Source organism: Rhinatrema bivittatum, chromosome 4 (genome assembly GCF_901001135.1).
Source record: "Rhinatrema bivittatum chromosome 4, aRhiBiv1.1, whole genome shotgun sequence".
Taxonomy (NCBI): Eukaryota; Metazoa; Chordata; class Amphibia; order Gymnophiona; family Rhinatrematidae; genus Rhinatrema; species Rhinatrema bivittatum.
In genome coordinates, this window is record NC_042618.1 from 340,418,084 (window position 1) to 340,432,117 (window position 14,034).

The window sequence follows — 14,034 nt, forward strand, 5'->3', positions numbered from 1 at the left end:
GGAAAATAGGGCAATGCTGAACACTCCCTTGTCCTGTATAAGTCTACACCTGGCCAGGCCTTGAGACTTAAATTGCTCAACTGAAAGAGGGACCAATTGGTTGTCACCTCAGGAGCTCCAGCATCTAATTCTTCTCCTTATCTTCTGAGATTCTTTTCTTCCTATTATTTATTTATTTTTAACACTAGCAATCCCCACAAAGGAGATACATGTCCACCATATGCTGGAGAATACTGGCAGGCTGATGTCAGGGCAGGGCTATGTGTCAGTGACATCAGCAAGTCTGTTTTACTCCATCTCCATCTGCTGGTAGGAGTGCATAACCCATTGGTGTGGATTGGCCTGCCTGATTGCAGAGGAACAGTAGTTTCACTCTAAAAACCAAGTGGAAATCAGAATGGCACAAAGTTCCAATTCTTCAAATATCCATAAAGGAATTTATTATATCCTTGAAAAAGCAGTGCTTTAGGAAATCAGCAATACAGCTATGTCCCCGACACATGCGTGTTTCACACATGGGCTACATCGGGAGGGATAAAATACTACATATGTCAGCAGCAGAGATTTCTGTAAGACTCATATACAAGTCTCTTTATGATGTATACAGTAATTATTTGCTGACATCTACAGTATTCTGTGCCTCCCAATGTAGCCCATGTGCGAAACACATGTGTGTCTGGGACACAGCTGTATCAGTGACTTCGTAAAGCACTGCTTTTTCAAGGATATAATAAATTCCTTTCTGGATTATTTGAAGAATTGGAGCTTTGTGTCACTGTGATTTCCACTTGGGTTTTGGAGTGAATCTACTGTTAAACCGCCACATTTTCACCTTTATTTTTAAACATCCATGCTTGATATAAACTCTTAACCTCTGCAGTTGCTCCTTTCAGTTTATACCCTAACCATTTTCCTCATTTTATCCTAGTCTCCCTTTTGAAAGTTAAATGCTATCACAGTAGATTTCCCTCCAGTTATCAAGTCAAATTGGTTAATGTTATGATCACTATTACATCTTGCACCAAATCATGTGTTCCACTAAGAATTAACTCTAAAATAGATCCCCCTTTTGTCAGTTCTTGCACCAGTTACTCCATGAAGCAGTCATTTGTTTCACCTCGAAACTCTACATCCTTGGCATGTCCTGATGTGACATTTACCCAGTCAGTATTGGGGTAATTGAAATCACCCATTATTACTGTGCTGCTAATTTTGTTATGTTCCCAATTTCTGTTAGCATTTCATTGTCTGTCTCTTCATTCTGGCCAGGTGGACAGTAGTACACACCTCACTGCTATTCTAGTCCCCTTCTCACATGAAATGTCTATCCATAAAAAGATTCTACAGTGCATTTTGTTTCCTGCACAACTTTTATCCTGTTTGACTCTCTGCCCTCTAACATATAGCCAGTTTGAGCCATCCTATCATGTTATAACTTGTACCCTGGTTTCACAGTGTTCTCTTGGTTAAACTCCTTCCACCAGCCTCTTCATTCAGTGCTATATAGTCTAACTTTCTCATCTTATTTTTTAGACTTCTAGCATTTGTATACAGACATTTCAAATTATTTTTTTGTTTTATTAACAACCTGCTTATCAGCTGACAGGTGTAATTTGGAATCTTTCAGCTTGGTCTGCTCTTTACTTAAAAGCACTGGGCTACTTCAGCATTTATTGCAACCTCTCTATTGAGATGCCTTAACTTCCTTATTTTGTTAGTTTTCTTCAAAAGGTACATCATTCCAGTCAGCTTTCCCTAATCATTTATTTTAAAAGCTGCTCCATTTTCTTTTTAAGAATTAGTGCCAGCAGCCTGGTTTTACTCTGGTTAAGGTGGAGCCAATCTCATCAGAATAGGCTCCCTCTTCCCAGGATTTTCCCCAGTTCCTAACAAACCTAAAATCCTCTTTCCTGCACCATTGTCTCATTCACACATTGAGACTATGGAGCTCAGTCTGCTTGTGGAGTCTGTACAGACAAGTCAGTCATTCTAAAACAGGAGTGTGCAACTGAACCAAATCTTAAGCCTGAGCAACACAGACTGAAACCAAAGTGCAGGCATAAGCATCACAAAGATGAAGTCCAGCCATGTAATGGCCTTGCAGTTTAATGTGAATGACTGTGAACTCATGGAGTAGAAGAAACTGCCATTGCTCTTTATATCAGACATCTGTCTGCACCTTACAATCCAGCTGGCACTGCGTGAACACTAACTTGTTAAGCTGTGCCCTTGGAGAAGTTTTCTATCTAGCCATGAAATGGGCATTGTCTAATGAAAGTCTCCTGATGCACCTCATCATCCTGCATGTAAGCTAAGATGAAGTCATATTGGAAGCCCCCCAATCCTGTGTCAATTGATTATGACAACATCCGATTGAGATCAACATTTGGACCCTATGCATATATATGAAATCCTAGGGCAAAAAGACTTTGCACTTTACAGACTTCAGAGTTCTTCCTTCCTTACTCTGCTCCGCACTGCTTACTGCCATTCACGTAAACTTCATATCCGTAAATCAGCCCAGCTTTGCTCCATTAACTGTGGAAAACATGCCTAAGCCCTAACAGGCCAAGTCATCTCTGCCCACTGCCTGCCTAGCTTATAGAGGTGTCTAATCATTCTAGGTGCTGCCCTGACAACGTGGCATTAACCTGTCATTTTCTCACTGGAGAAACAGCAGGCGAACCTCCGTGCTGAGACAGGAACCCGATTCTCCAGAGTGAGGAAGCGACTTGCCTGCAGCAGACTCGGCGTGAAATAAACCGGCTTAAGTACTATTTTAACTAGGGACCGGCATGGAACAGCAGTTACTACCCAGGCAACTTGCTGAGCAGACTGGACGGACCATTTGGGTCTTTATCTGCTATTATTTACTCTGTTACTATATTATTTGCATTATATCAGCTCATAGCACACAAATTTGAAGTCAGCTTATATGAAATTATACAAGAGAACATTTTTGCGCATGTAGCCTTTCAAATATTAGAGAGAACGTTGCCTGAGAGCTGATTGAGATCCACTGCCCTAGACACTGAGGCCCTTCAGTCTCCCAGTGATATATAACCTCCATGGTTGAGCTACCTGCCAAAAAAAGATTAAACATTTTAACATTTCTAAACAGCAGCATCATCCTCCCCTGCTGAGACCAGAGCAAAATAAGTCTACTTCACATGGAAAAGAGGAGCAGCAGTATCGGAGGGATTGTTTCAGCTACCCTTAAAGGCAGCTTTGGCCTATATATCCCCAGAGTACACCCATCAGCACAGCCTGTTTGTTCTCTCTTACGATGCACTGAAACTTACAGTACAAATCACTATACATGCCACTGAAATTATTACACCAATGCTTACATTTCTAAATGATGGCCTAGATCTCAGATTCTCCCTGAGAATCGTTCTTTAAATCAGGGTACAGAAAAAAAAAAGAAAAAAAAAAGTCATGTTGTGGCTAGAACCACTGGAAATCAGTTAGGCCAAGACACACCATTTTCTTTCAATACTACTGAAAATTATTAATGGGAATCTATTTTAACACACTATTAGAAGAATACAGTTAGGTGGTTTACTGTTTACATGTGTTATATCTATTCTTGCTACATAAATCAGATGAGCAAGCAGTTTTCCTAGGTAACATGGAGCATGTAAATTGCGATGCACCTATTTATATTTAAACTACAGCATAGTAAAATCTCTTTGAATTGTCACAGCTGCAGATCTGAAAAGAACACAGTTTTTAATATTATACTCACTATAAGTTCTCACTAGATGACAACAATTTGTTACAATGAATTTTATCAATTCAATAGAAAGACATCACCTAACAAGAGACTTGTCTTGATACAAATGTTCTGTGATAGTTACCTAAATTTCAATAGAAGATACACTAGGTACAATGAAATCTTGTGTATTGGGGAAACTAACTGGGCTAAGGACTTAATCTACACATAAAAAGTATTATTCAATACAAAATTCCAATTAGGCACAATGTATCTTGTCCCGTCGACCATTCATTGCAATGGTGTTGGGACAGACATGAATTTAAATACGATGCTAAGATTCTTTGCTCTCAGTCTCCTTTCCCCTGTGTCACAGTCCCAAATACCTTCAGATCACCAGCCTCGGGTTTCTCAGTCTCAGAATCTTCATCTTCCTACAAGACAAGAATTTAGAGGATTATGCGTAAAGAGAGCAGGGGAGGGATCAGCCAGTGTTTGCATGCATGCACGCACAGCAATGGACTTGAATTCTAAAGCCAAGCCTAGGTGACTGCTTGAAACAATCCAGAGCAGCTTACACTTTACATTATTTGTACATCCCTCCTATGTCAGGCTCAATCAGAAAGAAAAATCACAACTTAAGTGGTTAGTGCCATAAAACCATGAAGGTGTCAGAGAAAGCAGAACATCTACCCAGTATAGTTGTGTTTGCATCACTGCTCGTTACAGGATAATCCAAATAAAAGCAAAAAACGTGCAGTACCAGAAAAATGCAGATTATAACTGAAAATGCTCGGGTCACACAGCAAGCAAGTTCTCAAGGGGAAAGAAAGTTTTGTAAGATGAACACCTCTGGCAAAATAAGGATACAGGATAGAGCTTCTCTATCACGTAGGATTTTACATTTCATCCAAAAGACAGGCTAATGCTAACATTGACTTGGAGGGAAGGATCTCCCAACTGAGCCACCAAAATAGCTTCCTTAAAATCTCCCATCAAACTAATGGTCCATTGTCAACCCTGCTGAGCTTCTGAGATCTCACTGGGTTAGAAGTCAATAATATGGCTACATGTTATAATTTTAAAGGTAAGAGTTCATCATTATAACATCATCTATTTATTACCTTTATAAAAATAAATAAATAATGGTAATTCTCTTTTGAGAATTTGTTGTAGTGGCTAATTTTGGCACCGCAGCTTCCAGGGGGGGGGGGTGGGGAAGAGCGGTCTAGTGACTACAGTACTAGATCACCATTCAGCACAAATTCTGGGACAGAAGCTCAAGATTCTCCTCTACCTCTGTGCAACAATGAGCAAGTTACTATCATCCTGCACCTCCAGGATCCAAGTGTGTGTGTGTGTGTGTGTGTGTGTGTGATATATATATATATTTATTTATTTATTATTTGGAGAAGGGTCAGCAATGGAACTTATACCTTTGGAACTTGTGTTTACTCCATGGGGCAGTGTCTCCAAACAGAACAGCAAAACAAACCAATGTAAGCTTTCATCCGTGCAGGCTCAGACACTCATGCATGTTAAGTTTTCTGGCTGTGGAAGCTTATGCTCGTAATTTTTGGCAGCCAAGAAATTTATGCTTGTAAATGTCGGTACATGCACAGATTTTATTTTAAATATTTTATATTCCATGTATACAATACTAATTGTTTTACATGGATTACGATGTCGGACAATCAGGTACATAAAGCGTTCCTGCAGTAATTTATTGTAAACGCCGCCTAAAAATCTAATGATTACTGAAAACAGGCTTTATATAACAACTCAGCAGATGGCAGATAAAGACCAATTGGCCCTTCCAGTCTGCCCAGACTTTAAAATTACAAGGGGCAAATTTTAACAAGCCAATGTAACTTCAGGAGGAATGTCAAGGAGAAATGACTGCTAAATACAGCAGTGTTGAGAAAGCATGCTGCTATTTATTTAGACCCTCTGCCCACCACAATTATTCACCCACCTTAGTATTTGGGTGTCTAAATCCCTTTAAAAACTGCCCTCCTAATGACCAACTTTACTCTTTTTGCCCAATCCCTATCTTTATCAGTTTAAAGGTCAATTTCCTTGCCATCACGGAGGGAAAACAAATGGTAGTAAACCTTCATGGTTTTGAGACAAGACACCAGATTATTCAATTCTGACAATTAACAGTAAAATTCAAACCACCATAAAAGGTCTGTTCTCTGTGCAATACCTATTTTACATTTCTTGGTCAATTACAGCTCTCCATTTATGTTTTAGATCAGACCAGAAGACACAATGACATGGAGGAGATACCAGGACTTTTCATCTTCATTTTACTACATATGTCTAAGCTACAGAAGTAAACATACATAATACCTAGACACAAACATTGAAGCAAGCCCCATCCCCATGGCTCAGGCTGCTGGGCAAAGCAGAGCAGCAGACTTGGGTTTAAGTATGCTGTCCATTGGGGCCTGGTGGGACTGGGTACACGGTGAGGGTAACAGAGAGAAAGGGAAGGCAGCTGTCGCTACTGTGACAGCCACAGAGAGTAGCACTGAGGGACTGCCTCAGAAGTAATATCCCTCTAATCCTTGGGCCAGGGAAGATTCCCAGGGCCACCTGGGCATAGCTGGTGTTGAGTAAGATTTCAGAGAAAAAAAAAAGAAGAGGGAAGAAAGTCCTCAGGGTGATGGTATTATGAAGAGATTAGACAACAGATCTAAGAAACCTAGAAAGCTGATCACATTCCTTTAGCCACTAGTCAGCAGGTCAAAAACATTTGTTTCCTAATACTGAATAAGGGCCACTTTGTTAAAATACTGCTTTTTGATCAGCAAGTAAAAGTCTTGCTGTGCTCAGATGTAAACAATAAGCTTTTGGGGTAGAAACAATGCAATCATGTGAATTAGCCAGGATATCCGTCTATCTGTAAGTAGAACTTGTCACTGACAGACATTTGCAAAGATAAATATGAATATTTCACCTATTTCTCAATTAGTTTTCAATTTAGAATACAAGTTTTATACTCGTGATAAGGCAAATACTGCTTCCTGCACTTGTCTTGCACATTTGTGTTCTTGCTGAATACTTAAGATTTTTGCACCATATTTCATGGCTTGATATTCCAGAACACTAAAGTCTTAAGATCTGTTGTATGTTGACTACTAGTACAAAGGCCTTTATTTTGTGAAATGTATTAGGTATGTGGAAACTATGAATCAAAGCAAAATATCTTTCTTTCTGTATATGAAAACAAAATCCACAGGATGAATAGTGTCAGCTTTTTTCCATTTGCACAACTCAAGAATTTTGCATAATAAAAAAGTCTAAAATTGCTGTATCTTAATACAATCGGAAAGGCCAAGAATCTCATCTAGAATGACCTCTGCAACTTTAATTAATCCCATTTGTAAGCTAACCTGCAACAGATTCAATCTTTCCTCATAGTAACTCAGCATTTCCATATAATCAGGATCCACTAGCCAGGGAGAAATTGCATCCAATGAAGCAAAATAAAAATTAGTTTCACCAGCTCCAGTGATTAAGTAAAGCAGTTTCTAATGAACAGGAGGAAGGGGGATTTCCCAATTTCAGCAGAAAAGTTAATGAGCATACAATTCTAGCACAAATGTACAATAACCACATTTCTACCAAGAAAATCACCTACACATCAAAACAAATCTACAGTCAATGGAATAAAATAATGCATAAAACGCTAAAGTCAACACAAATTCAATTTCTCTTGATGCTTTTTACTTTTTAGGCATTTATATCTAATTAGGTGTTCATTTCAAAGCACAAAAGAACATCTAATGAGATCCTGACCATCATGTGTTTCAATAGATAAACCAGTGAACACTGTCCTAAAAATTGGAATGAAGTAGTAAAAAAAAAAAATAATAATAATAATAATTTTGGTGGTGCACACTTCTGTTCCTCTGTTCAGTGTGCGGTGGCATCCAAGAAAGCAAACAGAATGCTAGGAATTAAGAAAGGAAAGAAGAATAAAACAGAGAATATTATATTGCCTCGGTATTGCTGGAGTACTGTGTGCAATTCTGGTCATCATATGTCAAAAAAGATTTTGCAGAATTAGGAAAGGGACAGAGAAGGGCAACCAAAATGATAAAAGGGATGGAATGATTCCCCTATGAGGAAAGACTCAAGAGGTTAGGAATTTTCACCTTTGAGAAGAGACAGCTGAGGGGAGATATGATAGAACGCAAATCTGTTTACTCTTTCAAAAAAGTACAAAGACTAGAGGACATGCAATGAAGTTACTAAGTACATTTAAAACAGATTGGAGAAAATAATTTTTTTACTCAGTGCATAATTAAGCTCTGGAATTCACTGCCAGAGGACATTATTTATTTTAAATTATTTTTAGCCCGCACCCTCCAAAGTCTGGGTTGGGTTACAATAATACGAGCATGGAAGCAAATATACACTTGCACAATCAATTAAAACAAACTACAAAATGAAACTTAAAACAAGGATCACATAATGATACAAGTAAATACAAAAAAATTGTTTATATTCTCTCATAATTAGTGGGGCAAGAGCTCAACAAACTGGGGTCTCACAATGATATAAAGCTGCTGCGTCATTCAGAGAGAATTAGAGTGGAGTTGAGGAAAAGGCAATTATGAAAAAAATATATGTGTTTTTAAAGCTGTTTTAAAATCTCTTATTTTTATTTATGAGAAATCGTATGTTCTGTGGGAGAGTATTCCAGAATGAGGGCTCGGCCAATGAAAACGCCTTCTCCTGCAATCTTACTATTCGAACAGAGGGAGTTTCTAATCGTACTTGAGAAGATGATGATCTGAGTGCTCTGGATGGTACATAGAATTTAAGACAGCTAATGACCCATGGTGATTTATTTATACAGTAAATTCTGAACCAAAGAAGCAAGTTTGTATTGGATCCTAAATTCAAATTGGTAACCTACATAGGGTTTGCAAAGCTGTGGTAAGAAGTTCATGTTTCTGGGTATTGTTAAGTAATATCGCTGCTGCATTTTGAATTAATTGGAGAGGTTTGAAAGAATTACATGGAAGAACTATGTATAGCACATTAAAGTAAATTAAGGGAGGTTAGGATTAAAAGATTGTAATACTGTTCTAAAGTAATTTGAATCTAACAATGGTTTTAAGTGACGAAGAAGACGTAGTTTATAAAATAAAGACTTTGTAACAGTTTTTATATGAGGCTGCATAAATAATGTCGAGACTAATTGAACAGCAAGGTAGCAACAGTATTGGAAATGACAATAGGCTGAGAATCAAAATAAACAGAAGCTGGAATTGGATAGGATGTGGTGAAATCTGTTAGTATAGCTGGGTTTAAAAAAAAGGTTTGGACAAGTTCCTGGCGGAAATGACCATAAATCATTATTAGGGTGGACTTGAGGAAATCCATAGCTTAATCCTGGGAAAAAACATAAGAAACTGCCATACTGGGTCAGACCAAAGGCTCATCAAGCCCAGCAACCTGGTTTCCAACAGTGGCCAATCCAGGCTACAAGTACCTGGCAATTACCCAAATACTAAGTAGATCTCATGCTACTGATGCCAGTAATAGCGAAGCTATTCCCTAAATCAACTTGATTAATAGCAGTTAATAGACTTCTCCTCCAAGAACTTATCCAAACCATTTTTAAACCCAGCTACACAAACCACATCCTCTGGCAACAAACTCCAGAGTTTAATTGTGTACTAAGTGAAAAATAATTTTCTCCAATTAGTTTTAAATGTGCTACTTGCTAACTTCATGGAGTGTCCCCTAGTCCTTCTATTATCTGAAAGACATATTTACCCATTCTAGACCTCTCATAATTTTAAAGACCTCTATCATACCCCCCACCCCCCCCCCCTCAGCTGTCTCTTCTCCAAGCTGTACAGCCCTAACATCTTTAGCCTTTCCTCATAGGGGAGCTGTTCCATCCCCTTTATCATTTTGGTCTCCCTTCTCTGTACCTTCTCCAGTGCAACTATGTCTTTTTTGAGATCCGGCGACCAGAACTGTACACAGTTCTCAAGGTATGGTCTCTCATGGAGTGATACAGAGGCATTATGACATTTTCCTTTTTATTCACCATTCTTTTTCTAATAATTCCTAACATTGTTTACTTTTTTTTGACTGCCACAGCAGCCATTTCAATGTATTATCCACTATGATGCCTAGATCTTTTTCCTGGATGGTAACTCCTAATATGGAACCTAACATCGTGTAACTACAGCAAGGGTTATTTTTCCCTATATGCAATACCTTGCACTTGTCCACATTTAAATTTTATCTGCCATTTGGATGCCCAATCGTCCAGTCTTGCAAGGTCTTCCTGAAGTTTATCACAATCCGCTTGTGATTTAACTATTCTGAATAATTTTGTAGCATCTGCAAATCTGATTAGCTCACTTGTCGTATTCCTTTCCAGATCATTTATAAATATATTGAAAAGCACCAGTCCAAGTACAGATCCCTGAGTCACCCCACTATTTACCCTTTTCCACAGAGAAAACTGACCATTTAATCCTATTCTCTGTTTCCTGTCTTTTAACCAGTTTGTAATCCATCGCCTCCTATCCCAAGACTTTTTAGTTTTTCTTAGAAGCCTCTCATGAGGGACTTTGTCAAATGCCTTCTGAAAATCCAAATACACTACATCTACCGGTTCACTTTTATCCACGTTTATAAACCCCTTCAAAAAAATGAAGCAGCATGGAATCTATTTACCTTTCAGTAACCTGCCAGGTACTTGTGACCTGGATTGGCCACTGTTGGAAACAGTATACTTGGCTTGATGGACCTATGTTCTGACCCAGTATAGCAAATCTTATGTTCTTTTGACTGTTTTGCCAGCATAAACATGTGCAGTACATGTTAAACGCACACTAAACTGTTCTTGTGTGTGTTAAATCAAGCTCCTGTAGACTAAAATAAATTAGCCCATGGTATCTAGAACAGAAACTGTATGTGTGGGATATGCAATACCAGTTCCACATATGTGTTGATCCAGTGGGAGTACACATCCACTACTGAATTCAGTTCTTTTCATCTGACAAAGAATTTCTGAGACGAGATAAACCAGCATCATGGCCATAAAATCTGAGAAAAATAGCACAGTTCTAACATAGTAGAAAAGAGACTTCTGCAGAATGGATTGCGTTTACTAAAGAGACATTTTGCAGATTTCAAAACAAGTAATGCTGAAGAGAACAAATGTGTGCAAGTCATGTGCAGATTAGCTTAAAACACAGAAATATACAAAGACCTAAGACAGATATATACAAAACCAAGACATTCAGGTGCTTTCTTCAAATACTGTTTTGCCATGGCCACAAAATGGGAGAAATTATTTTTATAATGAAGGACACACACACACACTACAATTTCAGCATATAATACTGCTAGAAAACAAGGTGGGATCATACATTTATTTTGAAGTCAGAACTGAAATGAGTGTGTTTTGGCTCTGCCCAAGGCTATACAGGAGGTCAAGCCCAGATAGTTTTGTCAGACTCTAAAAACAAAGCGCATGGGCAAATGGCATAGTTTCAGCTAGTACAAAACATCATACCTACCGACTGTCTGCTGTTTTCGTCTTCATCATCATCATCTTCGTCTTCATCATCTCCACCCTCATCCCCCTCAACCTTCGAAACATCATCTTCTCCATAAGCATCTGATACCAGGCCTCCTTTTTCTTCTAGAACATTCCAAGTATAAAAATGTTAGAATTGAGTAGCAGTGCAAAGATCAGCACAAAGGTTTAAGTATACAACATAAATCAGGTTTGCCTGTATGTAGTTTTAAATGGCTTGGAAACACCTCCTTCAAAGGAAACATCTAGAACTAGATCAACGAGTTGCTGTTTAGATCAGTGGCTTATCATATACTATGTTCTCTGCAGATAGCAGGATGAATTAACCATAACATCTGAGTGACATCATCCGGCGGCACCAAATGGACCTCTTAGCTAGTAGAACTTTCTCTCTAGTGAACATGTGTGGGAATTCTTGTGTGGGCATTGCCTCGTAAGCCCCCTCAGTTGATTTCAGACCTAATTCTAGCTACGTAATTGACTCTCCATGGAGGCAGGTGGGTATTTAGCATGGCTAATTAATCCTATTATCTATAGAGAACACCATTTATGATAAGCAAGATTGACTTTTCAGTCGATAAGCTGGGCTGAATTAGCCATGACATATGGGAAGTACCAAGCTGAGGGTTGCACTAGAGCACTTACTGAATAAGCAACCTGGGCCCTCATGGAGAGTCAACTACTGACCGAACAGGCTATGGAAAACTGCTTGCCCAAATTTACTGTCACTCTTTGAGAGATGGTTTAGACAGTAATGGGACATAAAGGTGTGTACCAATGACCATGTTGCAGCTTTCAAGATATCTTTGAGAGGTATGGCTCGCAGATAAGCCACTTATGTAGCCTTGGCTCTCACATGATGAACCTTGATAGAATCTGTAATTTGCAAACCTGCAAGCTGATAAGTGTGCAATGCAGTCAAATAGCCAGCAGGACAATGTACCTAGTCGGTTAGTATCGTAAGAGATAAACAGTTGCAAAGTCCAACAACATGGCCAAGTTCTTCTTTTGTAGAAAGCTAAGTCTCTTTTACAGTCTAGGGAACGAAGGGCTTTCATATTATGTACATGTGGAGGGAAGAACATAGGTAACATTGCAGAAAGACCTTGTGAGACTGGAAAATTGGGCATCGAAATGGCAGATGAAATTTAATGTGGATAAGTGCAAGGTGATGCATATAGGGAAAATAACCCATGGATAGTTACACAATGTTAGGTTCCATATTAGGTGCTACCACCCAAGAAAGAGATCTAGGCATCATAGTGGATAACACATTGAAATCGTCGGTTCAGTGTGCTACGGTAGTCAAAAAAGCAAACAGAATGTTGGGAATTAATAGGAAGGGAATGGTGAATAAAACGGCCCGTGCCCTGCTGACTGACAGGTACGGGGGAAATGGCTCCCAACCTTTCTAGGCGCCCGAGGGTCCCTAGCACGGCCGCTCTCTTCTCTGGATGTTTGGCAGCAGGTGCCCTTTTGAAATGTAAGTCAACTAAATCGCTTTCTTCAACCACAGCACAACTGTAGCCTTAGATGACTTTTCCCTTCTTTGGGCCACTCCACAGTACAAAGAGGCGATATGATTTACGGAAATCATACGTGACCTTTAGATACCTCAATAATGCATGCCTCCAATCTAAGAGCCTAAAGCTCCCTTGCATGAAGCGTAGAGGAATCCAAATCCATAAAAGCTAGAAGCTCTGTCTAACTAAGATGAAACACCAAGACTACCTCAGGCAGAAAAGGTGGGACCATGCATAAAGATATCCCTGAGATAGACATCTGTAGGAAAGAATCTCACCACGACAGCACCTGGAGCTCTGAAATTCTCCTGGCTGAACAAATAGCCACAACGAAAACCACTTTAAGAATCAAGTCCTTAACCCATAGCTCTCTTTAGTCGTTCAAACAGAGCCTCACGCAATCCTCTAAGGACCAGATTCAGATTTCAAGATGGATAAATGTTCCGCACCTGAGAAAGCAAGTTCTTAGCTCCCTGAAGCACCTGAGAAAGCAAGTTCTTAGCTCCCTGAAGGAACTGTATAACATCTGGATGTGCAATCTCTTGCACCTTAACCCGGAGACAACCCAGTGTCGCTACCTGGACTCTCAGGGATTTAAAGGCCAGTCCCTTGACCAGAACCTTTCTGAAGAAAAGCCAAAATAATTAACGCCAGAGCCTCAACAAACTGAGGCTGCACTCTGTCAACAGCAGACCAGGACTCGAAGATCCTCCAAATTTGCACATACATCAAGGATGTAGAAGATAGCCTAGCCTGCATTAAGGTGGAAATAACTGCTTTGGAATATCCCTTCCATCTCAGATGTCTCTTCTCAGAAGTGAAGCCATGAGACAGAAGTGAGCCACCTGACCCAAAAATATTGGGTCCTGTGGAAAACAAACAGTCGACCAGTGTCTGAACCTCAGGGGCCTGTCTATGGCCATGTTGATCAGATCTGGGAAGCATGGGCGATGTGGCCATTCTGAAGCTACCAGGATCCCATTGCCTGGATGTTTCTCTATCCACTGTAATCCCTTGTCCACCAGAGGTCACAGGAAGGAAGACAAAGAAGAATCCCTCGAGTCCATGGCAGCACCAGAACTCAGATTCCTTTGTACCCCAACTACAAACTGCGACAACTTGGTGTTCTTTGGTCGGGATACCTCCCCATCTTTTGTAAATGAGACATCACTGCCTCTGACAGCTCCCATTCCCTAACTTTATCAGGCTGA

The 14,034-nt window shown here is 39.6% G+C and overlaps 1 protein-coding gene across 2 annotated transcripts in view; it reads right to left on the bottom strand.

Annotated features, from left to right (window-relative positions):
* Positions 1 to 14,034, bottom strand: part of SAP30BP (SAP30 binding protein) — a 141,369-nt gene that overhangs the window by 112,561 nt on the left and 14,774 nt on the right. For both annotated transcript variants that reach the window (XM_029600513.1, XM_029600515.1), the window contains exons 2-3: positions 11,281 to 11,405; positions 4,102 to 4,149 (exon numbers count right to left, since the gene is read on the bottom strand). In XM_029600513.1, coding sequence (XP_029456373.1) covers positions 4,102 to 4,149; positions 11,281 to 11,405 — 173 coding nt within the window. The remainder of the gene's footprint in view (positions 1 to 4,101; positions 4,150 to 11,280; positions 11,406 to 14,034) is intronic.